This window comes from Aptenodytes forsteri, unplaced genomic scaffold, assembly GCF_000699145.1.
Source record: "Aptenodytes forsteri isolate BGI_AS27 unplaced genomic scaffold, ASM69914v1 Scaffold258, whole genome shotgun sequence".
NCBI classification, from domain to species: Eukaryota; Metazoa; Chordata; class Aves; order Sphenisciformes; family Spheniscidae; genus Aptenodytes; species Aptenodytes forsteri.
The window spans coordinates 3,038,642-3,062,047 of record NW_008795250.1 but is presented as its reverse complement, the minus strand read 5'-3'; the positions used below and the strand labels follow the sequence as shown (position 1 = coordinate 3,062,047).

At 46.4% G+C, this 23,406-nt stretch overlaps 1 protein-coding gene across 1 annotated transcript in view; it reads right to left on the bottom strand.

The window, feature by feature from the left end:
* Positions 1–23,406, bottom strand: part of MYO9A (myosin IXA) — a 152,997-nt gene that overhangs the window by 8,960 nt on the left and 120,631 nt on the right. The window contains exons 18-33 of the mRNA XM_009278887.1: positions 20,216–20,296; positions 19,169–19,279; positions 18,024–18,146; positions 17,363–17,512; positions 16,819–17,129; positions 14,242–15,894; positions 12,611–12,692; positions 11,876–12,088; positions 6,769–6,881; positions 6,191–6,348; positions 5,224–5,447; positions 4,652–4,768; positions 3,795–3,983; positions 2,777–2,824; positions 1,981–2,092; positions 1,033–1,094 (exon numbers count right to left, since the gene is read on the bottom strand). Coding sequence (XP_009277162.1) covers positions 1,033–1,094; positions 1,981–2,092; positions 2,777–2,824; positions 3,795–3,983; positions 4,652–4,768; positions 5,224–5,447; positions 6,191–6,348; positions 6,769–6,881; positions 11,876–12,088; positions 12,611–12,692; positions 14,242–15,894; positions 16,819–17,129; positions 17,363–17,512; positions 18,024–18,146; positions 19,169–19,279; positions 20,216–20,296 — 3,747 coding nt within the window. The remainder of the gene's footprint in view (positions 1–1,032; positions 1,095–1,980; positions 2,093–2,776; positions 2,825–3,794; positions 3,984–4,651; positions 4,769–5,223; positions 5,448–6,190; positions 6,349–6,768; positions 6,882–11,875; positions 12,089–12,610; positions 12,693–14,241; positions 15,895–16,818; positions 17,130–17,362; positions 17,513–18,023; positions 18,147–19,168; positions 19,280–20,215; positions 20,297–23,406) is intronic.

Sequence of the window (23,406 nt, the reverse complement as noted above, 5' to 3'; positions counted from 1 at the left end):
ATGGTGAACTCGCTTCCTTGGGTACAGCACAAAAACTTCCTTGTGCAGAGAAACCCCAAGAAACGAGAAGGCATCTCTGAGCTTCTCTGAAAAAAAAAATAATCAGAGATCTCATTGAACTTCCCAGATCTGTAGAGCAGAACCTCATGAGGTGTTTCCAACTCTTGCAGAAAGACAGCCAGAAAGGGAAAGAGCACAGCAAAAATACTATATCAAAGCAAATATATTCAAATAGATATATTCAATGTATATATTCAGATTATTTCTTGGGAGGAATGTAATCATGCAGCTTTACGGAGGCTGTATGATACATTATGGAGGCTGTATATTATGGAGGCTGCTCTTCATCAGGAAGCTTCCCAGGGAGCTGATAGAGCTTTGTGCACATTACTATCCTGGCTGTATTATCCTTTTTTGGGGCAGAAAATAAACTTTAAAAAAACCAACACCAAATCTTGATGATTCATTGTTAGCCAGGGCGACATGCTGCATTCATTCACTGTCCTCCATACCCTTAAACCCAGCAAACAATATTTAATTCCCCTCAAAGGAGGATGGTGAGTGCTTGAGCATCCTCCACCCACCCTTCCTTGCTCAGCTGTAGTGGTGCTGCTGTTTGGGGACCGCGCCGTGAGCCTGAGCAGGGACCAGCGGGGTTAACAATAACGCGTATTTCCAAGCATAACCCCACATTTAGGAATAACCCCACATTTCCAAGTCCTTAAAAGATAAAAAACGAGGCAGCTTTCTATTATTCAGCATGGTTACAAGGCAAGGAACATCACTGCAACACCTGCTGCATGACTGGGCAGATATTTAGTGATGCATCACTGCATTACTCCCAAAATACATGCAAACACCGAAGCACTGGTTGGAGGGACCTCCACGGATCTCTGGTCCAAGCTCCTGCTCGAAGGAGGGTTATTGCCAGCATTATATCAAGTTCTGTGCCTGCAAACATTTTTTTTATACAAGCTTGGGATCGCCATCTGAAAGGTATTTAATGAAAGAAAGGGAATGAGAGACATTTACCTTTTTGGAGCACTTGGTCGTGGTTTTAAGACAGCACTTCTTGTGACAAGCATATTTACATACTGCAACGAAGAAAAATACTATTTAATAATCCAAAAAGTCAGATCACTGGAGAAATATGAATTAATATGAATTAAGTAGCTCCTCTCAGGACTAGCAGGTCAAAAGCACGTTGAATTTGCAGTTCCCAGGGGCCAAGTCTGTATTAGATCCACTCAAACAAAAAAAAAAAGAAGCTTTTGATTTTAAAGGTCCCATACTTAAGTCCCTGAAACATTAAAAAAACACTGATAGATCAACTCAGAAAATAATCCATGAGTCACACTGAGCTATCAGACATGGATACCCTCAAAGAGGTTGGAAATAGCACCTAATTTGTATTCTTTCTGTGCTGGAAATCAGCCTGAAATACCCCAGGGTTGACACTTTCAACCTAATCAAAGAAATGTTGGAAAAAACAAAGCAATGGATCAACCTTTCCCATCGGTCCTCCTCCATTTTCCTGATCTCCCCAAAAATTCACGTGCCTGGAGGTCAAATAGGCTAAGCCAAATGAATTCGCCATGGTCATGAGACCCACAGGCATCCTATGGGCTGAAGCCGTAGGGCACGCTTGCCACACCCGACTCTACCGTCCTTCTCACCGTGACACTTAAATATGGTTTGACCTTACAGGATGACCATAGGACCTTATGGGATAAGATGTGTAACGCAAAGCTCCCACGCACTAAACTAACCGTACCATGAGGACTGGGAGGACTGCTGGAATGGACTTACTAGTTCACTTCAGAAACCCTTAGGATCTGTCCCAGAAGTTTTTCTAATGTGAAAAAACCCAAATTATTTGAGAGTGGGGTTGCAGGAAACAGCAGCAAACATCTTTCAGAGCCCCAAAACTCATCACTGTGATACAAGCACGTGAAAAAAGGCCAAAGAGAGCGTGCTTACATTTACAAACAGAAGCCCTGTCCATTATCCAGATCAAGGAGGAACAATATTCACAGTAGGTGGGGATGCTGTACTGGGTCGCCTTAAAAATGTGACCATTGTGCTCTTCCACCTGCAACGAAAAAGACTGGGTGGTGAGAAAAAGGAGAAGAGTTTGCTGCAAAATGGGGAGATGAACAGTCAGCTGTCCAACTTTTAGCTGTTATTTGCTATTTTTGTTTTCTTTTCAGCCCAATAACCCCGTAAGGCAACCCAGACAGACATCCAGCCAGTATGGGAATCGAACCGCCGTGCAAGCAGGTTAGAAACTGCTTTTGACTGAGATTGGCTGGTCAGCCTCTCCATGTTAAGAAGGTCTTCTATGCATCCATGGCCCCTTTTCGCTCTGCATCTGCATCCTTCCTAGTACTATCACATGCCTTAGGAAAAAAGGAGATTTAACCTCCTACTTCTCTGATATTAGAGATGTAAAACACACACTATAAGTTTATGCAGAAACGCAGGACAATACTTTGTTTCGCTCTCAGTTCTTCTGTAATAACTCCTGACACTACATGTACTGTCTTGACTGACGTGGGATGTGTTTTCAGAGGACAACCTATAGCAATCCTTGATCAAGCAAACCAAATCCACCTCGTCCATCTTTCTAGCGTGTCCTTTCACGGCTGCACATTCATTACGGTGTGATGTTCAGATCTCAGCATAGGACACGTCATGAGCAGGTCTCTTATCACTCGTCATTCTGGCCACAAGGACATAAATATTTTAATGCGCAGGCACAGAGTGCTCAACTCACCACATCCACTTCCTTTTTTCTTCTCTTTTTTCTTTCCGTTTTTGGCACCTGGTAATAGAAGGAGATTTAAGCGTATTTACGGGCAATTTCCCCAGGTAAAGCGTACAGAGGGCTCGTATCTAACTTTGCCCACCGCTTTCCAGACCCATCCTCCAGTGCACCTGTAGCCCCAGGAGAGTCACTTTAGAAAACTCTCCTATGGATCACCCCGTTTTCAGAAATCTCCTGGACAACTGTCCCCATCTTCATCTCAGAGTTGGGATTAGCTGCTCTACCTCCAAGTCCAGCATTAGTGACCTAAAGCTCTCCCATCTCATGCAAGACACCCAAAGAGGACGTAGCACAGCACTGCAGCCGGAGCTGATGAAGAAAACCTGCCTGGAGAGGAGCCTGGGGAGGACTCGGAGCAGAAGAGCCAGAAGATGGATTATTTGTACAATAAACAGCATCTCCCAAGCCCAGCCTGAGACCCCGTGATTGTCCTCGCAGACAATAAGGAGCAGAAAGTGAGGAGCTCAGGTTTGTGAAAGGCACGCTGCAAGCTCTGACCACTTTAAAAACTGTAGCTAGACCCCGAGGACAGCCACTGCCCGTGTCCCCTTCTCCTGCAACCCAATCGATTGTCAAGTATGTGGTCACCTGGGAAGAGGTCAAGAGATGAGGAAAGCATGTCTCTCTTTTACTTTCCCTCAAAGATTGAAAAAAACCCCAAAAACTAAAAAAGAAGCACCAGGAGCTGCCTTTCCAACCATCCATAGATGGCTGCAGCTTTGCCACGGAGACAACATCTACACGTCAGCATTGGCCAAGGCCCAGCTCAGCCCAGATGTGAACTGGGGTTTGCTGAGCCCAGTGAAACACAACCACTGAATCACGCCTCGCATGCCGGGTCATGTTGTCCACCTCAGCTTAAAGCAGAGGAGAAGACAGCAGAGGTTCCCACGTGTCTACAGAGAGCACAACCCCGCAGAAAGACAGTTCCCAAATCTTCAAGGGGCTTAAGAAAAGTGCCGACTACCTTCACCGCGGTGTAGTCCAGGGGTTTGTACTCTATCATATATTCATCCAGGAAGACTTTGAAGGTATTGACCCAGACTTTCACTGGAGACTCGCTCCAGTCCCTCTGCTCAAGCCTCATAGTCTTCTCCAGAATCTGCTCGAATAAGGCGTACAGGTCCTTATAGCGGATGCTTTTCCCATCATCCATCTTTTAAGGAAACAGAAGCAAAAAGAAAAGGGATTTTTATACACCCCAGATGGTCTATTCCGCTCCAGACAATTATTTCAGCCTGACCAGCTTCCAAACGCCCAGGGAAAGTCCAAGTATGATTAAAAAGAAGGAAAAAAGGATCATCTAATAGAGTTGTGTTGTGACCTTTGGCAGGGTGGATTCTCAGTGCACAGAGCAGGACGACGTTAAATGCCAGCTCAAGTCTTAGAGGGAACTTTTTGTACAATCTGGGCAATAAAATAGCTTTTTTTGATCACTGTGATCACTAAGCCATAGCTATCATTGCTCAGATTCAGAAGCAGCAGAAGAGCACAGCTCCACATTGCTCAGACGTCCACCACTCACAAATTTAACTAAAAGGTTTCCAGGCACTTTGGGTGGCAAATAGGAGTTTATTGACTTACTGTCATCTCCCATTTCACTGGGAACAATTTGTAATGAGGAGACCAGAAATCTCCACTCAAGGAGGAAGAGTTTAGTCCACATTTACAGCTCATGGGACTGAATACAAAGGAAGAGCATCCATCCTTCGGGATGAGCGGACCAGGAATGGAAGGCTCAGCAACGTCTCCACCACCAGGAGGACCCAGAGCATCTTGTTTCTCCCGGAGGTGGAAGTTCTCACCCGTCATCTGGTCACTCACCGCCAACGCCGAGGAGTAAAAGCTGAAGATGTTTTGTCGGAATTCCTTCAGCGCTTTCTTGAACACGACATCCACCAGCGTGTCCTTCTTGCTGTCCTCGTTATCCAGTTCATTCATCTGGGAAACCAAAGGGGTTTTTATGCACCCATGCCACTTTTGCTGCAGCAGAGCACCGTGTGAGATGAAGCAGCACTAACGAGCAGCTGCTCCACCACCGGCAGACAATGTTACTAATTATTACAAGGTGTTTTCTCCTGCATGCAAACTAGACACACAAGCACTTCCCCACAGCCTTCAACTCCTGCCCTCCAGGGTCACCCATTTCTGATGCCACCAGGGGGAACTCAAAGCAACGGAAGCACCGAAGCTGCTGTGCCTGTGCAGAACAATCGCACAGTGCATGCACAGTGTGCCCATCTTTTCTCCCAAGCCTGCCCTGGTGTGTGCTGTGCACCCTTAGATAAATTATTAGTATTGCTACTGCTGCCCCCAGGACAATTTTGGCTTTGTTGCCTCCATCTGCTCTTTGAGCTCTCTGATGATTTATCTGGAGCAGTGAGGACAGGAGTTACCTTTTTCAGGAGAAACTCATCCATGCTCTTCAAGTCGCTAGCGCTGGTTATGATCTGCAGTGAGTCATTCTGCCACTGCACGGGCTCCAGAGCCACGTTGCTGATCTTGACGCTGCGCTTGCGTTTCACTTTGGGAGAGGGCTCCTTGTTCTCCTTAAACTCCCGACGGTAGATACCAGACAGCTCGGGACTCCGTGGAGGCGTCAGGTGGTGAGGACCCAACTCTACAGGCAATAATTAAAAAGGGAGAAAGAGACTGAAGAGCAGATTAGTTAACAAATGCTATTTCCCAAGTTCCACCTATGGCCTGGAAGAGAAGCAGGGTTATTTCTTGGGTAGTAATACAAATCTATGGCTCTTGATGAACTCTCAACAAGTGAAAAACATCAAGCGTAGTCTCCCAGAGCTGCAACACAGCACGGTAACACGAAGTTCTGCCACTAAAATAGGGAGATGGGCAACGGAATAAACCTGCGGAGGAGAAAAGCACTGTGTGGTACTCATAGAAAGATTAAATGTAATTTCTCCTTTAGTTATTTCCTCCGTCAAGAGGGGAAACATCTGTCCATGTCCAGACAGCTGCCAGGAAGATTAGCAACACGGAATTCCTTGAGACCCGTTTTGGATCCCACCCTCTAACCTATTTGCCATCATTTCGGGTTGATGCCATCCATGAATTCAAGGGACATGAACCAACACGGACATTCAGTTTGTGCAGCTTCCCAACCCATTTTCCCACGGCAGCCTCAGCTAGACCACACCATTGTATACGATACTCCAATTACAGATACCCTAACCCTATAGATAGGCCAACCTTCCTCTGTATCTTTACCAAAGCCCCTATATATTGGGCTTTGCTTGGTTGTAGCCTAAAGCCCGATTTAAACCAGCTTTTCCTTCTGCCATGACAGTGAACACAATTTCTCTGCTCCTTACAACACCGGCAGCATGCTACCCTACCACTTACCTTCGCCAAGCTGCAAGCCAGAAATCACCTCCCTGCCGGGGGCTTCTTGCTCTGCGTACAGCTCCAGTAGCTCAGACTGGGTAGCAAGCTTCTCCCGTGGGGTCTTCTTCTCCCCTTGCTTTCCCTTCACCCAGAACCTCATCTTGGCTCGCTGAGGTCTGGAAATAATTCGTGGAAAGAGGAACTGCCTTAACTAGGAAAATGTCCTTCTATCCAAAACTACCCCAAATTTCCCAGACCTTCATGGTGTTTGAGGAGGAGTTAAATCCACACAACTTCTACTAGGGAAACCAGGCTATGCGTCCTCAGGAAAGGCAAGAAACTCAAGTTTCATGCATGCAATTGGGTGGTTTGGGATGGGACATCTGGCACACTGTGTCAAAATTTTATCATGATATGAGCAGGACACCTCTTCTAATTGGGCATGTCCACAGTCACATAGGAAAGATGGGACGAATAACTCGCGTGCGGGTTTTGGCTAGTGGAGCTCCAAAGGAGCCGGGGTGGTTCAGCAAGGTGACGGAAGCCAAGAAGGACATGGGAGGGACGCATCTCCCATTTCCAGCTGCGTTTCCTACCTCCCATCCGGAGCCAGGCTCTTCTGCGTGGCCGCCAGCTTCCCGATCTCCCCCTGAGACATGGTTTTGTGCAGTTTCATTTGGCCTTCCCCAGAGGTGAATCGCTGCACCGTCTGTAACGATTCCAAGCATGAGGCATTTAAAAATGAGACAGCTCTTGGGATGCTGGCTGATTATTTTCTTCCTAGCAAAAATTAGATATTTCACCTTTTATGTATTTATTTCTATCTGCCTACAGGTGAAAACCTACGGTCCTGTTGAGCTAGCTACAACTAAAGAAATATTTTAACAACTTCTAAAAGAGAGAGGCACTTCCCTTGCTCCAACTCTGCATCAAGGTCCAACCTTCCTTCTCCTTGAGCAACCAATGATGAAAATCAGTGTGCACCAAGCCACGGGTCCTCATCACTCAGCCTGCACAACTGCTCCACCACCTCGGTCTGGGCAGCCCAGCTCTCCATCCCAGAACAGCCACGTTAGCCACGATCATTAACCACGACAAAGTGATTTGTGGTGTTCCTAGCACCAAAGAAACCCTCGACTACATGGATATGTCCCAGCAGATTCTCCTCCTCCAGCTCTCGTTGAGTACTTTGCAGAAAAGAAGTCCGAAGTCTTTGTGCCAAGAACAGGTTAAAAATTAAGGCTTTAGAAATAAGAGATTTTGCAGCTTTCATACAAAGGATCTCCACTTTTGCCACCATTTAAAATGTCCTGGAATGACTTTTAAGGGTGAAATGAATTTGCAATAATTCAACCTAACAGGATTCCATGAAATAGCCCATGAACTGACATATTTAAAAAAAAAACAAAAAGCAATTTTTGTTCTTTTTTTCCAATTGCAGCTGTGATTTCAGATTTTGACTCCTAGAGGAGACACTTTCGGCATGAGGAAAGCAGGGAATCAGGTTGTATGTAAGGATTCGGAAGATGATGGTCAAATATCTCCTGTAGCTTTCCCATCACCTAAATGTCTCAACTGAAGGCACTGTGTTTTTAAGCATTTCCTTTTCTTCTATTAAAAACATTTCAAATAAAATTATACAAAATATGGGCTGCAGGGGAGTCACATTTACCATATTTACTCTCTTTGAACATCTTACTTTTCACCCCTGGACTAACCTTCCTACCAGCCACGAGATGGCAGCACATAAGGCAAAATTGCCACGGGGAAAGAAAGCAACTGCCTAAACCATCAAAGGGTTTCTTGTTCCCGTCGCTCTTACATTTAGGTGATGATCACACATAAATTGCGGATGGATACTGGGAAAAAAAAACAAACCAAAACCCATAAAAGTGATTTCCATCCAGCCCAAACTTACTACTTGCTTTTAAAAATGACCTATTAAAATATTTGGCCCCATGATATAGTTTTGTCCTTGAGTAATTTCAACCTTTTAATAATTTTCAATGCTTTGTTTAAAAAAAAAAAAAAAAAAAAAAACCAGTATTCTGTGAGGGCATTTACTCCCTTTTTTTCTATTTCAAAGCCATTTAAAGCACATTGGTATATGTTGACCATGGCAGGCAGGCTAAGGGGATCACCGGGGCAATGCAGAGGTTGCTCTATAGGACACCACAGACACTTTCTTTTTTAAATATATATCATACCTACTCCACAAGCAGACCTGGCATACAGATTTTGGAGTAGAGCAAACCAAGTGAAATCCCTGGCTCATGCAGAAGACTGAATCAAAAACATCTGTAATGCACTTTTTAGACAAAACTGGAAGAAGGATTTTCTACCATTACTACCACCACCTCTCTCTTCTCGGCCCCAATTCTTGACCTACTAACAAGCGTTTCCTCTGCTATCACAGCAACCTCTCCAGCTTTTGAAAGTGAGGACTAAAAGGCATTTTTGGCATGAGAGCCTTCTGTTTGAGGGACTCCTCCAAGAAGCTGTGATGGGCAACGTCCTTGACTGGATGGGAAACCTTCTCAGATGCCAAGACAAGCCTCTGTGCCAGAAAGTCCCTGGCCAGGGAACACCACAAAGTACCACGTGCTGGCAAACGACAATAGCCAGGGAGCCTGGAGTTGTCCCCTGGATGAAGAGGGGACCAAATATTTTTCCTCTGAAAGAGCAACCTGTATTTCGCCCGCTGGCACTAGGAAGAGATAACTGTGGCCAAGCGAGATGACTTGTCCCAGCAGGCAGCAGTGCTACGTGCTGCGTTGAAGAGCTTCCTAAAGTGCAACGCTCCTGCTGAATGGCTTAAGACAAGAGATCTTCTTTCATTGCTGGCTCTTTAGGCATGCCTGGGATCAGCTGGTGACAGATACTTGGACTGATGTTTGTCAACAAATTTGTGGCTTTAGTACAGAGGTTGGAGCTAAATCGCTGCTTCATTATCCAAGATCCACTAAGAGCCTCTGCCGAAGGAGAATGTATTCAGAAGGTATTTCTGGTGTGGTTTCTCTAACCAAGGCTTTCTATTTATCTGCTGCAGGAAAGCTCTCCAGGCTTAGGTGCAAAACAGAAGTGGTATTCATATGTGTTGACCACAGCCAGGAGCTATTCCTCCCACTTGTACTTGTCTCACCGCAAGGCAGGTTAATCCTCAGCTAATCACTAGCTAAAAGGCTCAAGCAACCTTTGAAGGCTTGGTCTTGTCAGGAAGCCTTTTAGTCTTAAAGGCTCTTCGGAGCCAACTGTACCTTCAGCAGCCACCACTTTATATACTGGTGCACCTTTGGGTTTCAGCTCTGGCTGAAGATGCTCTTGGTCTTTGCTGCTCTGGGATACCCAAGACTTAGGCCAGGAGCATGGGTTTCTGGTGGACTTCTACTTACCACCTGGTGATACACAATCGTTGACTTGATGGTCAAGAAACCAATGGGCACAACGGGCAGTTTCACACCAGTGTAGCTGGTGAGCCATCACATGCTCAACTTCACAAGGTCGCACGTGATCTTTCTTTCATCTATCCAGCAGCCCGTGGCCGCTGGGCAGCTCATTAAAAGAGGCTTTTTTGGAGAGTCGTAGCCGGGGGCTGGAGCTGTATGAATAAGCTCTTCACTAGCACGGAAACCAGCCCGCACAGGGCGGCTGCCTGACTCGTGTTCATGTGAACATCACAAGACACAATGAATATGCCTACGTAGGCATCCACCAACTTGAGCTTCTACCCAAACCAACGTGCACTGGTATTGCCCTATCATAGGCTGCTTCATTTGCAACACCCAACTGGGCTCAGCTAATAAATATAAATAAGCAGTCCTTAAATTTGGCTACTTGTGGCAGTCCCGACCCAGAGAAGCCACAAGCCAAAGGGCTGGTCCCAAACCTGCAATACAGAATACAGATGGAAACACTGTACACGTTGTCAGGACACACAGATGTAGGGTATCGCTGAGCACACAGCTTCAGGGGTAGCGTTTGCTAGAAAGTAGAACTCAGCCGCACAAGGGGTGAAAGTGCTGACCACCAGTTAGAGCTAGTGATGGAGAGCAGAGGAGAAGAGGGATACAGGACAGATGAGAGACAGTTGGCACCTACTACTACTCGCATGCAGTGAGAGCTGTTAAACCAGGTGAGCAGAGTCCAAAGGAGCATTTCTAAAGAATGGGATGAGCCAGGTCCCTTCCCAAGGATGGAGCTTGCCAAGCGCCTTTCGCATCCCAGCGGGAAAGATTTCTACGGCTAAAAAAACCCTAACACTTTGTAAGAGGGTAGCCTCCAGGAACACAGCACGGCACTCTGGGTATAGCACAGCCCCTCGCTCAGGGCTTTCACCAGGCTGTGGGGAAAGTACTACATTTTACTACATAAAATTCTCCCTTTCCTGATCTACAAGCAGGGAGATGCGCGAAGACGCAGCCTAGTGAGCTCAGTTCATAGAGCCACGTCTTTCAATCAGGTTTTGAGTATTCCTGGCTCAAAACCCCTGGAAATCTATCAAGAGCAACCTTAAAAATTCACGGAATTTGTAAATCTCTGCCCCCTTCCCATGAGGAAATTATCCCGGGAAAAGTTTATCCTTTGTAATAAAAGCTGCTAACAGAAAAGTCAGGAAAAGCCCTCCTTGGCCATCTGCCTTTCTTGGAAAAGCAGATTTTAGGATTGCACAGGATGTTTGCTGGACCCACGGCAAAGCCGTAGCACAAAATAAATCGCTGACTTTGGTTTTCATGCTTTTGTTCGGTTTTATACTCAGCTCCACATCCGGCACCATAGCTGGAGCAGAGGAGCAAGGCAGCTCTATGCAACGCTCCACCTGAGCTCTTACGGCAGGAGACGATTCCTGGTGTTTATCCACACTTCTATGGGAATATCTCCACCACCTCAGGAAAAAAAAAAATATGAGTGGGTTGGAAGCCGTTGGCCTCTTCCACTCTCAAAACCTCTCAGTTTGTGATTTTTCCGAAAGCAGCTTATCCGGGCAGGAGATTAAGTCTGAGATGCAAGTGCTCTGTGGCTCAGGCTCACGTAGCACGGAGCTGCAGCCCGTGGACCTGCCAAGGGACACCAGTTACTGTGCTTGAAAAAGCCACTAATGTTGGGGTTTTTTTTTCTTTAAAACCCACTATTTCACTCTCACTATATTTTTATTGCCCAATTTACATGTTTTTGCTTTCTCTAAGACGCCGTCTGCCAGCATTGCTCCGATAATCAAGGACTGAATAATCATCAGATACTGTGGCTAAGGATACAAAAATCAAAAGTAATAGGAGGTGCAAGATTTATATCATATTCTTTGTTGTCTGTTGCTTTTTGGACAGTGTTTGCTTTGATCTTTTCTATGGATTTGTGTAGATCATTTTTAGAGCAAAAGGATCCTAGGGGGGACTTTGCTATTGAGGTTAAAAACCAAAAAATATAGGTAGCAGTGCAATACAAGTTGCAATGCTACAGGAAAGCTATGGAAACGGTAGCTGATATCAAATCAAGCCAGAAAACATCCCCATGGCCAAGAAATACAAATGATTTCCCCATTTTGCACCCATTTCTGCTGTGTTCACCGAGTCTACCCATCTACAGCACCCTTGGAAGTGGGAGAAGAAGCGGTGGAGGGATCAGTGCAGCTAAGGTTAGCAAAGAAAGGCTCCCACAGCTCCGCTCGCTCCCTTTTTTCATTTTCCCCACCACGTTGGAAAAAATTACCATTTCGGAGTCACTGTAACAGGCCTGCCCCAGCCGGGCTGCAGGCACCGCCTCGGGATGAGGAGGTTGGTCAGAGGAGAGAAGGAACTCAAAATTGCCATCGTAATCATCTTCCTCCGTATCCCCCTCCCCATCAGCAAAAGTACCTCTAGTCAAGAAATCGGAGCGCGTCCGCGCCATGCGGGCTTTCTTTTTATGGGTCGGTCTGGGAACCTGCTTGACCAAATGATAAAACAACAACAACAAAAAAAGGTTTTTAAAATAAAAAGGAGATTCTACTGATGTTTGGCATCATAGTGTAGCTCAAGTACGGCCTTAAGACATCTCTGAGTGACACTGCACCCCACGGAGGAGACACAATATTATATCTAGGGTGAAAAAAAAAAGGACCAGGAAAACCAAAAACCAAGACGGCACAGTGAAAATGGACAATCATGGATGTTACTCAAACGTACATTAAACCAAACCAAGACAAGACTGTGTTGGACAGTGTTTGCCATCAGGACCACGAGATCCTTTTTATCCAGAGCTGCCACGAATTAATGTTATGGAGGCTTTTTATTTTTAAGAGAAGGTGTGAAGGTTGCCGTACCGTGATATCCCCCTTCCCTATGTCTAGCAGCCCTTGTGCTTTATAGTTTACTACTTTGATGCTTTTGAGGGAAAACTGACAGAATAAGGGTTTCCCCCCCACCCCGTTCAATTAAAAGAGAAAATAAGCAAGCCACAACTTACCTCTCCTCTGCCAGACCCCGGCATCTTAAATGGCTTCCTAGCTAGTTCACCCTTGGAAAGGCATTGATGACTTGCTTCCCTGCTGAAAAACAACAGAACAGAGATGTTTCATCTTCTCCTAAAAGCCTTCCCACCGCGCCAGCCCGGCTCGCAGGAGCATGCGAGCGCGCAGCCCAAGCAATCAAGACCAAACTGGCGAGTTTGAGGTTATGGGGTTTTGGAATCAGTTCGCATTCTTCAGGATTTGAGTTAATACCAAAGGACAAGAAGATGCCAAGTTCTGCCTGCCAACTCTACCCATCATGGTGGTTACGGACGGTACCTTTTCACTTCTGGATTCTCAAATGTGATTGTTCTGTTGCAGAATAAAAAGTAAAATACAGGAATTTTTAATATTTTTTTTTCCGTTGCTTGTTCTGTGCATGAACCAGGAAAAGAAATGGAAAGAATTTTTTTTAGGGGAAGACTATTCTCAAATACCCACTTCCAAACCAATTCTCCAGGACCTCCTGCAGACCTTCATATGAACCGGTTTGGAAGGACAGCATCCTTGCTTTGCATCTAACATAGCATTAAAAAACATGCCCATTTAAAGTTGCTTTTTGCTCAGCTCACTCTTTCTACCATCACTTCTGAATAAAACCCTCACCATGCCCATGCGCGTGGGATGCTGCTGGCTCTACTGGGGTGCAAAGGGCTATTTTTATATTGGCTGCTCCTTTTCCCCATCATGTGTGTCTGGAGTTAGTTAAAGAAATGACACAAACGGGAATCTCCTCCCGTCGCAACAGCACATAAACCACAGGACTACTACACTCGGAGGTACCTTAAGTTATCAACAGCAAACACTCACTGGTAGCTTTTGCCTTGGAAAGGGCGCAGCAAGATTTGGGGGTGGGGGGAGTTACGTCCTTTTTGAGCTAAATGGCCAAAACCTCTCCAAAATTAGGCAAAGCAGCTTAAGCAACATGATAGAGTGGGAGCAAATCTTGCTGCGGTCTCTAGACCCTGTGCTGCAGCAGCCCATCATTTAAGCAATGCGACGGAGCTGAACGACTGCTAAGCCCATTACACGTGTAAGCGATACACTGTCAGAAGTGCGTTCGTATCCCAGGCTCCCTCCGGACAGTTGCTGGGTTCTAACCTGCAATGGCAAGACTGTCCGAATGGCTTTGCTGGCTGCGTTAATTCTACAGTAAGCAAGAAAAATCCTGAAATTTTCTGCCTTATTTGCTCATTTCTACTCTGAGCACCCGAAAATCCTAAGAATTTTTTCTTCATCTTTTACCTTGAGAAATAAACTCCTGTCACCGTTCATCTATGGTAAATGAAAACAGTGTCAACTCTCTATTAATTCACTTCACCTGCTAATATCTATGATTATCTCCCCCGGCTTACATAATGCACATCACATAAGAGACCGAGAAATCGTATTTCTCGCTCTTTTTTCCTTTTCCTCTGATCTCTGCCCACTCGTTGCTAGAAGATCAAGGAAACCGTCTTCGTTTTGCTAGGTGTTTTGTACAGTCTCCAGAAACAACGTTCTGGACCGTTTGTATAAAATGGTCTCTAGCAGAACAAAAAGCCTACGGAGAAAGTCAACAGAGAAAGCACATCGTCTTTTTACTCACTGGAGGCCGAAGGGATTGTCTTTCGGCGTGAAGAACATAGCGCTTGCCCTCGTCTCCTCAGTGGCCTGGTTGGGCATTCGAGGCTGCCGGAGGCGCTCCGTCCTCGAGAAGTGGCTGCCCGGGAGGTCCCTGGGGTCCAGAGCCGGTCTGGAATGGCACCGGGGTTCCAGAGCCGATCCTGATTGACCTTCTCTTCGCTCCATGAACATGCTGACGGGTCTGTCTTTGGGCGCACTGTGGGCTGGAGAGCTTCCTCTGGTCCCAACAGTGAGACCTTTAATGTCCACCGATGAGGTTGGAGTCACACCTGTGGTGGGCCCGTGCTCCCCTCTGCTCTGGGGGTGCAGGATGAGGACCGACTGAGGCCGGCTGTCTAGTTTTTTGGTTGGTTTGAGGGAGGGGTCTTTCATTCTGCTCTGCTCAGCCCTCTGCAAAGCCTCCACCCTCCCTTGCTGCTCGAAGGCTTTGCGTTGTCTCTCCAGAATTTCCTTCTGCTCACGGATCTGCTCCATCATCTCCCTCTCATTTTGCAACTGAAGCTGCTTTTGCCGTTCCTCCTTCTCCACATTGAGCTTTTCAAGTCTCTTGATGACAGAGTCTGGAGAATGGGCCTGTGTCGCAGTCGCTGTCCCACGCTCCTCTCTCTTGGTAGAGGACTTCTCCTCTTCCTCCCCTCCCAAGGCTCTGCCCTGGTCTGGCTCAGAGTCCTTTCTGACCTCAGAGAACGTAACCGTCCTCTCCTCTCTTTCCATTGCTTTGTTCCTCAGGTTATTCTCCACCAGCTTCACCTTCACATTTTCTTGTGGTGGAACGTAGAAAGTAGGTAGGTTGCTGGAAAGGAAGGTTTCTCTCAGATGAGCCTTGTATATAACATTCTGGGGGTCGCAGACCACGCGCTCCTTCGCAGTGAGGTTATCAGGTAGCTCCGAGTCTAAAGGCATCCTTCTGCAACCGGGTAAGTTGCTGTTCACATCTGCCGCACAGAAAGACTTCTCCTGCAGATGAGCCTGGGGGCTGCTAGGCAAAGAGTCAGTGGAAAACGACTGCACATCTTGCTCGTCTAAAACTAAGGAAACGCGTTTATTACTTGGGGTATCTTCACAGCTTAACATCTCGAAGCTCCCTTGAGAGCTTTCGCTCTCTGGGGTTCCCTGAGGGGAATGAAGTGCTTCAGATACAAGCTCGGTGGACCACCGCCGCTCTTCTGAAGGTGACAGCCCGCCAGTGGACCGGACTTTAAGCAGCTCCAAGCTAAATTTTGCCTGTTCCAGTTCACGCATTCTCCGGCTTTCTCTTTTTGCACGAACCACTTTTTTCTGATTGAGATCCTCCAGTGACTTGGGTCTCTCTCTAACAACGACCTCCTCTTCAGTGTCCATCCCGCTCTGGCTACTGGCTCTCTCGTGCCTTTTGTACAACAAATTCGCAGAAGTATCCAGTGGGTCCATGTGATTCACCCGATTATTCTCCATCAGCGATATATGTTCCTCTATAGCTCTCACTCGCTCTTCAAATGAGCCATCCTCCCACTTAGATGGGTCGGAGCCCTTAATTTCCAAAGCATCACCTGCCTCCAGTCCATCTTCTTCTCTAATTGACAGGCCATTCTCCAGCTGCATCTCTTTTAATCGCTGCTCTTTCAAAGCTCTAAACCTGCAAGAAAGCAGAAAAAGAGTACATCATACCCCCGTGCCCACTCATGTCCCTTCAAGGCACTGCACCGGTGGCATCTCATCACCACCACCACCATCTCAAGCAACCCTCCTTGCACGTCCGGTGCAAGACGATGCGAGCACACGTTCAGTTTTCAATCTTCTCCTCTTATGCCATCTCTCCTACTCAAGGATCATCCCAATGCGCCTGAAAGCTCCTCTCGTGCTGATGGCAGCAGCTCCAGCCTCCGTCCCTGGTCTAGCTCGTTTGCAAGCTGATGGAGCCAGAAAAGCTTAACCCATCGCACTCCCTTGGCTTCTCCATCTTCATCATCTTGCCTGGGCTGCCTCTGGTACAGCTAGCAGGGACTCACGCCCCACGCCAAGAGCTCTTTGCAGCTCCCAAATCTTCCACCCTATGTCAAGGTGCTCCACACCTTGCAGGCAGCACCTCCGGAGAACGAACCAAGACCTGCCCTGCGCCCAGCAAGCCAAGGCATAGCTGGAAACCCTCTCCCCTTCGCAGTGGCTGGCTCCAGTATCTCCTGTCCCTGCGAGACAGTGCAGCAACCACATCGGCTAGGCAATCTGAGTTAAAAATAGGCTACTTAAACTGGTGCTGCTGCCAAGGGGAAAAAAAACCCCCAACAACCAACTCATGAGTATTTATGGCCTCAGCTTTCCACTGCCTACGTGCTCCAACCTGAAATAGACTCTGCTTATTTTAAGAGTAGGACCTGCAGCTAAACAAACTGCTTTGTTAGAAAGCATGGACAAGCGAAGGATCAGGGCAGGTTGGGACAGGGTCAGGGATCCTATGAAGGGACACCATCTGCTGTAAGTCACCGTAGTCCGAGCAGTGCCAGAATTCACATCAACCACATCCCTTAACACTTTCTTTTTTAACCGAGGCCAACGGGATTACCTTTGTCGTGCTAAATATCCTCTGCACACCGCTTGCAAGCAGACGATTTTGCTTCTGCTGGCTGTGTAGGACTGCTTTGCGCGGTGTCCTCGCCAGGCTGCCTGGATGCTGGTGGCCGCGTCGTGCCGCCGCTTGGCATACTCCCGCCAGCAGCTCTGGATGAGGTGGGCTGCAAACTGCATCTGCAGGAACCTCCTCCTCTCCACAAAGCCACGCCAGTGGGTCTGGAGAACAATGGCGGCTTTGCCGAGGACGAGAGGGTCCGGGGCTGGTTCACCTTGCTTTCGGCTCTGGTAACGCCGCCAAAATCTCTGCAAACACAGCAGGCAGTTCCTTGTAACGGGTGTTGCATGAGGATGGGAGAGCACCTCCTTCATGCAACCTTTCCAGCTCCGTCTCCCCCATTCCCAACTTATTATGGCACTAGGAGTCAAATCCTGATTGTAAGCTCCTTCCTCAGAGAGGGGGCCTGATTTTACCCATCAGCTGTATCTGTAGGTTTCGTGAATTGTAATTTGCAACGAAATCAGGCTCCATCACCTACCTGTATGATCACTGCAGCTTGCCTTAAGCTCAGGAACTGCCTCCTGCAGAGTATGCTGCGAAACCAGCGCTGCAGCAGCGTGATCCGGCGCAGCACCTCCTGATGGAGCAGGTCCTGCAGAAGCTGCCGCTCCCGCTCCTTCACGAAAACCTGGCCGAAAAAAAACCCAAAAACACTAGCATGGAAAGCTCCCGCCACCAAAGGACAAATGATTTAATCCTCCTGGTTTCTGTGTCCTGGATGCCCAGAAGAAAGTTCAGCAGCTGATTTTAGTTAAGCCACCTCTAACACGTTTCTGCAGTTTCATCTACAGCCTGCGACTGTCCAAGCTCTGAATTACAGAGCCTCTGCTTTCCCTTCAGGGGAGGAAAAATGATAGCTATCGTATCAAGCTGTGTCTACACACAGACATAGTTTTCTGAAGGCTGCCTCGTTACAACCAGACCTGTGACTTGGTTAACACAAACCAATGACGTTCCTTACTATTTTGTGTTAACAATATTCAAAGCTTCAATTAAGCTATTAGCTTCTGGCAAACAGAAGAAAAGTAGTTTCATTAATTAAAAACATATATAAAGATGTTAATTTATCATTACAGAAATGCAGGCAAATGTTATATCTGTAACTTAAACGTAAGTCTGAGCTGAGGATAAACATTTACCATTGATTTTCCAACTTGGTAATTGTCTGGGTCGAGTTTTATTTTCCGGAAGAAATCATGGATATTGTGCTTAGACGGGCTGATTCCTTGCGGCAGAAGGACATGGAAATGGTTCACAAAATCCTGAGAAGGAAAAAAAGAAACACCAAGATTTGGTTAGATGGGTCCTGCTGTGTCCCTTTCTTCCATAAATAATGGATTTGCTCCACTGGCCACATGAAATGGGATCTATCGAGTGAGCAGAAGGACAGAGAGCATTTTACGGACTGGGGAACACCAAGTTTCATCCACCATTTGTGGTTTGATGGGAAACACATCAAAGCAGCACAGCAATGTTCAAATGTCTTTCAGCGTGGGAAGAGAGGTTCTGCAGAACCCACGGGGTCATCTCGAGCAAAAAATGCTCCAAGTCCTCAGCAAGGGCCGCTATGGAAGGGGGTTACAGGCATCTGCAAAGCATCTCTGAGATGCTCCATCGGTTACTGCTGTGAGGACTCAAAGGGCGGAGGAGGTACGAGAGGAGAGATCCTCCCAAGTAAGGTTGGGATCCATGCTCTCGGCAAAAAAAGAATTGAGCAGTTTTTCCTTTTCTAAACAGCTGCTGCGCAGGACACGACATCTGGCCCAAAGCAGCTGCCAGCAGGAAACAAGTCGGCACCAGCAAAGCATGAAAGGACTGACATGTGCGGAAAACCTGGCAAACACATGGAAAAGAAGAAAACAGGAAAAGCTGTATAACTCCTGAGCGGTTTAGAGGATGCTAATCACCCTCCCGATGGGACGCAGCCAGCGCCGACACGACAGGGCAAAGGCCATTCCCAGGTGATTTCAAAACACATGCAGAAGAGCACGTGCAGATTGGATACCTTTTTTTGCAAAAAGGAAGTCCACGTTACAAAAAAATACTGCTTTTGTTCAAAAACCATGACGTTATCTGCAGAGGGGCTCATAGCCTTCACCTAGGTCTAGACCAGCTTGCTAGAATCAGCAGCGCAGCAGAGGACCACTCCATGCCGGCTCATTACATCCACTGCCTTGCATGAGCTATAAATTCACTACCTTGTTAAAAAAACGAGCTAGCAACATTCAGACAACTCTGATAACGAGGCTAAACATGGGGAAAGACTGAAAACATTTTCCCCAACCTGGAAGGAGTATTTGCAGCTGTATCCCGACTGGCGAATGCGAACGGTTTCCAGCATCCCTGTGTACCGCAGCTGCCTGAGCACCAGGCTGTCGTTGAACCGCAGGGGCAGCTGGAAGGGGGAAAACAGGCCAACGATGAGCAAGTATTTCCTTTAACTGAAGCTTTTAAGCGCACAGATGGGTAAACGGATTAAGCAGATGTAGCACATCTGCATGACACGCACATTGGCAACGAAGCTAGGGGAGGGAGGGAACGCGGGTCCCCAGGAACTGTACTAATCCCACCAGGGTTGAATCCTGGTTGCTTCCAAGCAGCCGTCAGATGGAGACTTTCAGACAGCTAACTAGATACATAAAGCTATAAAGAAGGTTTTTTGGAGCCCCCGAACTGAATAAGACCCCCCCAAGGGCACAGCTAATGGGTAAGATTGTGAGCAACTAAATAATCTCTGAGGCATAAAGCTTCATCTTTAAATGTCTGGGTAAAACTCCGAAGGATTAATCCACAAGAAAGCATCACTACTGCAGCCTTCATTTTAAACTGAGAGTCCTTAGCCCATGAGACAAATCAATCCTTAAAGCCAAATTCAAAAAACATGATGCATCGCTGAGTCAGTTTGAATAATGTGGCTTATTCTAAAAGTATCTGCTTTTACCTATAGAAACTTTATTTTAAAGAAGCATTAGGGCTCAGTAACAGCACAAGTGAATTCACGGCTCTGTAAATCTCTATTACGGGTAGCAGGAGCTTCAAAGGAGTTTTTATTTCATTATTATTTCATTTATTAAAACCAATGTATTTTTCATATAAATTAAACCCATATATTTTTCATATACATGTTTCTGCAATTACAAGGAAAGCCAGTGCAGTTTATCAAGAGCAACACCCAAGTGATAAAATCCATGCTTCCCATCGCTCATAGACAAATATCTTCTAAATCCAACTCAACTTGGGGCTTTCTTTTCTTTTTAACCCCCCTGTAAAAATTTCCAAAATATTTCCAAGATGATTTTTAGCAGCGCCACTTTCACGGGATGGGATTTACCTTTTCGGCATTGGATCGAATGCACTTGACAAAATAAGGTTCTGCTTGGCCGAGGGTCTCCATCAGCTTGTTGAGCGATGCCTGCAACAGAAAAGACATCTTCAGTTGAGAAATGGAGAAGAGAACACGACAGATAAGGAAAATTTTCCTCTGTCCAAAGCGACTCCACGCAGCATTTATTCCTGATTTTTAATTGTCAAAACTTTATTTCTGGCCTAGAAAGGAATTTTCTTAATCACAGTTTTGCAAAGGGAAGATCTGGAAGCTTTCTCTAATCACTGCTTTCCGTCGTTCGCCTGTCCCCTTCTTCTTGAGCAAATTCCCATTCTGCCAAATAACTTAATTTATGATGATTTCTAAAGCCTGCGAACCCTAAACACTTCATAGGCTGGTTTTAGAGGAGAATAGCCTCAATGCTGGCATATTCCTGGCCATATTCCTCTGCTGAAATGCACGGTTGAGATAACTAGGAATCGAGACTTTTCCAGGTTCCCATTTTATGTTTCCCCTTATTTCTGCATCATTATTAAAAGTCTAGCCCATAAAATGAATTTATATTGGCATCATTGCTACGCACAACAGCGCCAGCGGGACGTCACGCCGAGTTATGCCTCCACCTCGCAAATCTTTGACTCTTGTGCGATGAGGCGCAAGCTCTTTGAATAAAACCATACTGAAAAATCAGAGCATGCTGAGTCAGTCTGCGGCTGGCCGGGCTCCTCGACTGCATTTTTTTTTGCTTGTGACCTATAAATATTTTGAATGTCTCTAATTGCCGAGCACATTACTGACATGGTATTAGTAACATGCTCCAGAGTTGATTACTCCTGATTTTAACAGCGTTTAAAACTCAGTTGTGTAAAAGATATTCTGTTGCATAATTATTATAAGCAGAGTTATAAATTTTTGAATATATGTGTTAATAAAACGGTGTGATATTAGAAAGAAGCATTTCGCCTACAGATCTGCTTGCAGGAAGCCTTTTCTTCTTCTGATCATTTTAAAGACATCTTTATGGGAGGCCTTTCATGTTTAGAAAAATTTATCTACATCCAGGATCTGGGGAAGAGTAAGGGATGGATCCCACGCACGTGCGATGCAGCTGTGTTATGCATATATTAACTGCACGCAAATGTCCCCGTCGTTCCCATTCCAGGGAGCAGCAGGAACGCCACGACGTGGCAGACCTCCGCTGGCACGCTCCTGGTTTTCTTAAAAGTAGACTGAAATCACTCTGAAAGCAGCCCATTGGGAGATAGCAATCAGCAATGATGCTGCAGCATCCCACCGTGCCCCATACCGGGCTGGTGGGAGGGAAGTGGGGGACACACGGGATGCAACCCCTTTGTCAAAGAGCCCTGCCGAAAGCCCGGCAAAGCAAAGAGCTCCCGGCACTGGAAACTGTGGAAATTGGATCATACTGCGACCGCCGGCCCTGTAGGAGGGGGTATTTCCACTTCATCAGCAGCCAGCGACATCCCGCACGCGGCAGATGGTTCAGGCACCCTCTGCCATCTGGCGCAAGCTCTGGTCATCGGGAATCCGTAAAGGACACACGAGGTCCCCGGATTAACCCCGTACCCTGCTCCTTTGTCCCTCTGCCTGCAAAACTTTCCAGCCACCCACGCTTTCACCACCTGTATTTGGTCTTTCAGGGCGCGATGAATCGTTTCAGCGTCACCCTGTGCTAGACAGGGCAGCATCCTTTTCTCTAGGGTACCACCTGCACGCAGGATAAAAGGGGAGGCTATAAATTGCCATGCTGCAGTTTAGGCACCAGCGGTCTAGTTTTCAACTGTGAAAGTCACGGCTGCTCTTACAGCGTCTCTAATACAGCTGTTTCGCCTATAGATTACCGTAAGTATAGGCACGTTTAAAATCAATAGGAGAGGGAGCAGCTGCAAGCCTGGTGTTCAGGCATTAGCCACAAGGCAGCATTTATCAGAAAGAAATAGAACGCCAAAACCCCGTGATAGGAAACATTTGTTTCCTGCCTGTGACCCAATTCCATGCGCCGCAATTTTATTAGCCTGCTCTCGACAAAAAAGCAATCGCGCAGGCTTGCACCAGGCTGCTCTCTCGAGAAAATGCTCCTCTCTTACGAGTGTGAAATTAAATTAGGGCTGGAGTGCCCGGCGTTTGTCTAAAACAGGAGCAGGCAGTCACACCAGAGCTGCCTCCGACTTAAATATGCTTTTATTCATCTAATTAAAAAAAAAAAAGATGTCTTGTAGGCACAGCTCCTACGTTGTCAAATCACCGCTGGTGAACGTCATAAAGCGTAAGGAAAAGGGTATTTGAATGATCTGCTTTGCTGCATAGGGGGCACTTCACGGTGTTTAGTGGTCTTTTATTTGTATGCACTGTAAAAATATATATATAAAAATCTCAATCACACACCCTGAGGCTTTTCAGAATCTCATCTGAAGGATGAATAGGTTTCGGGAAGGCATTTCATTCCAAGATGTCCCTGTTTCAACCCCCCCATGGTATTGTATGAATTAAACTCTTCAGAAGTGTATTTTAACCAGCATACCGTTAGACTAGACCAAGTTTAATATATATATACACACAGATGTGCATTCTGCAAATTATATATACATAGATTTATACATATGTGTGTGCGTGCATGTATATATTTACTTACTTAATCTTAGCCAGATCTACACATGGAGACTTTCTAAAAATGACCCCTATCTCCAAAAAAACCCCACCAAAACTGCAAGTCAAAACCAAGCCAGACTTGTTTAGAAACCAGTTTTTAACTGAAAAGCTGCCTTCTAATATTACCACCTGCTTGTGCATGTGTCTTGTAGCAGTTTCCAAGCCCTGATGTGCATATTGGAGGATTATTTTCACTGCAGCTATTCCTAGGGACGGCTGGCTGGCGCACAGCGCCGACAACACCACAAATGTTGTATCGATCCCTCCTCTGAATTCCTCTGCCTGCCTGGAGATAATGCAGCAATATTTTGACCCTTCCACCCCTACTGAAATTCACATTCTGGCTGGCTTGAAAACAGATTGAATTTAAGATGCTGAATGCAAGTAAAAAGACTGTAAAAATGTCATTTCGGGATTTTGCAGTTTCTGGATTCGGTGGAGAAAGCGCCACGATGCGATGGCTTGGGAAGCGAGGTACCAGAGGACAGGGATGCACCAACATCTCTGCTCTGCAGCTCATCCTCATG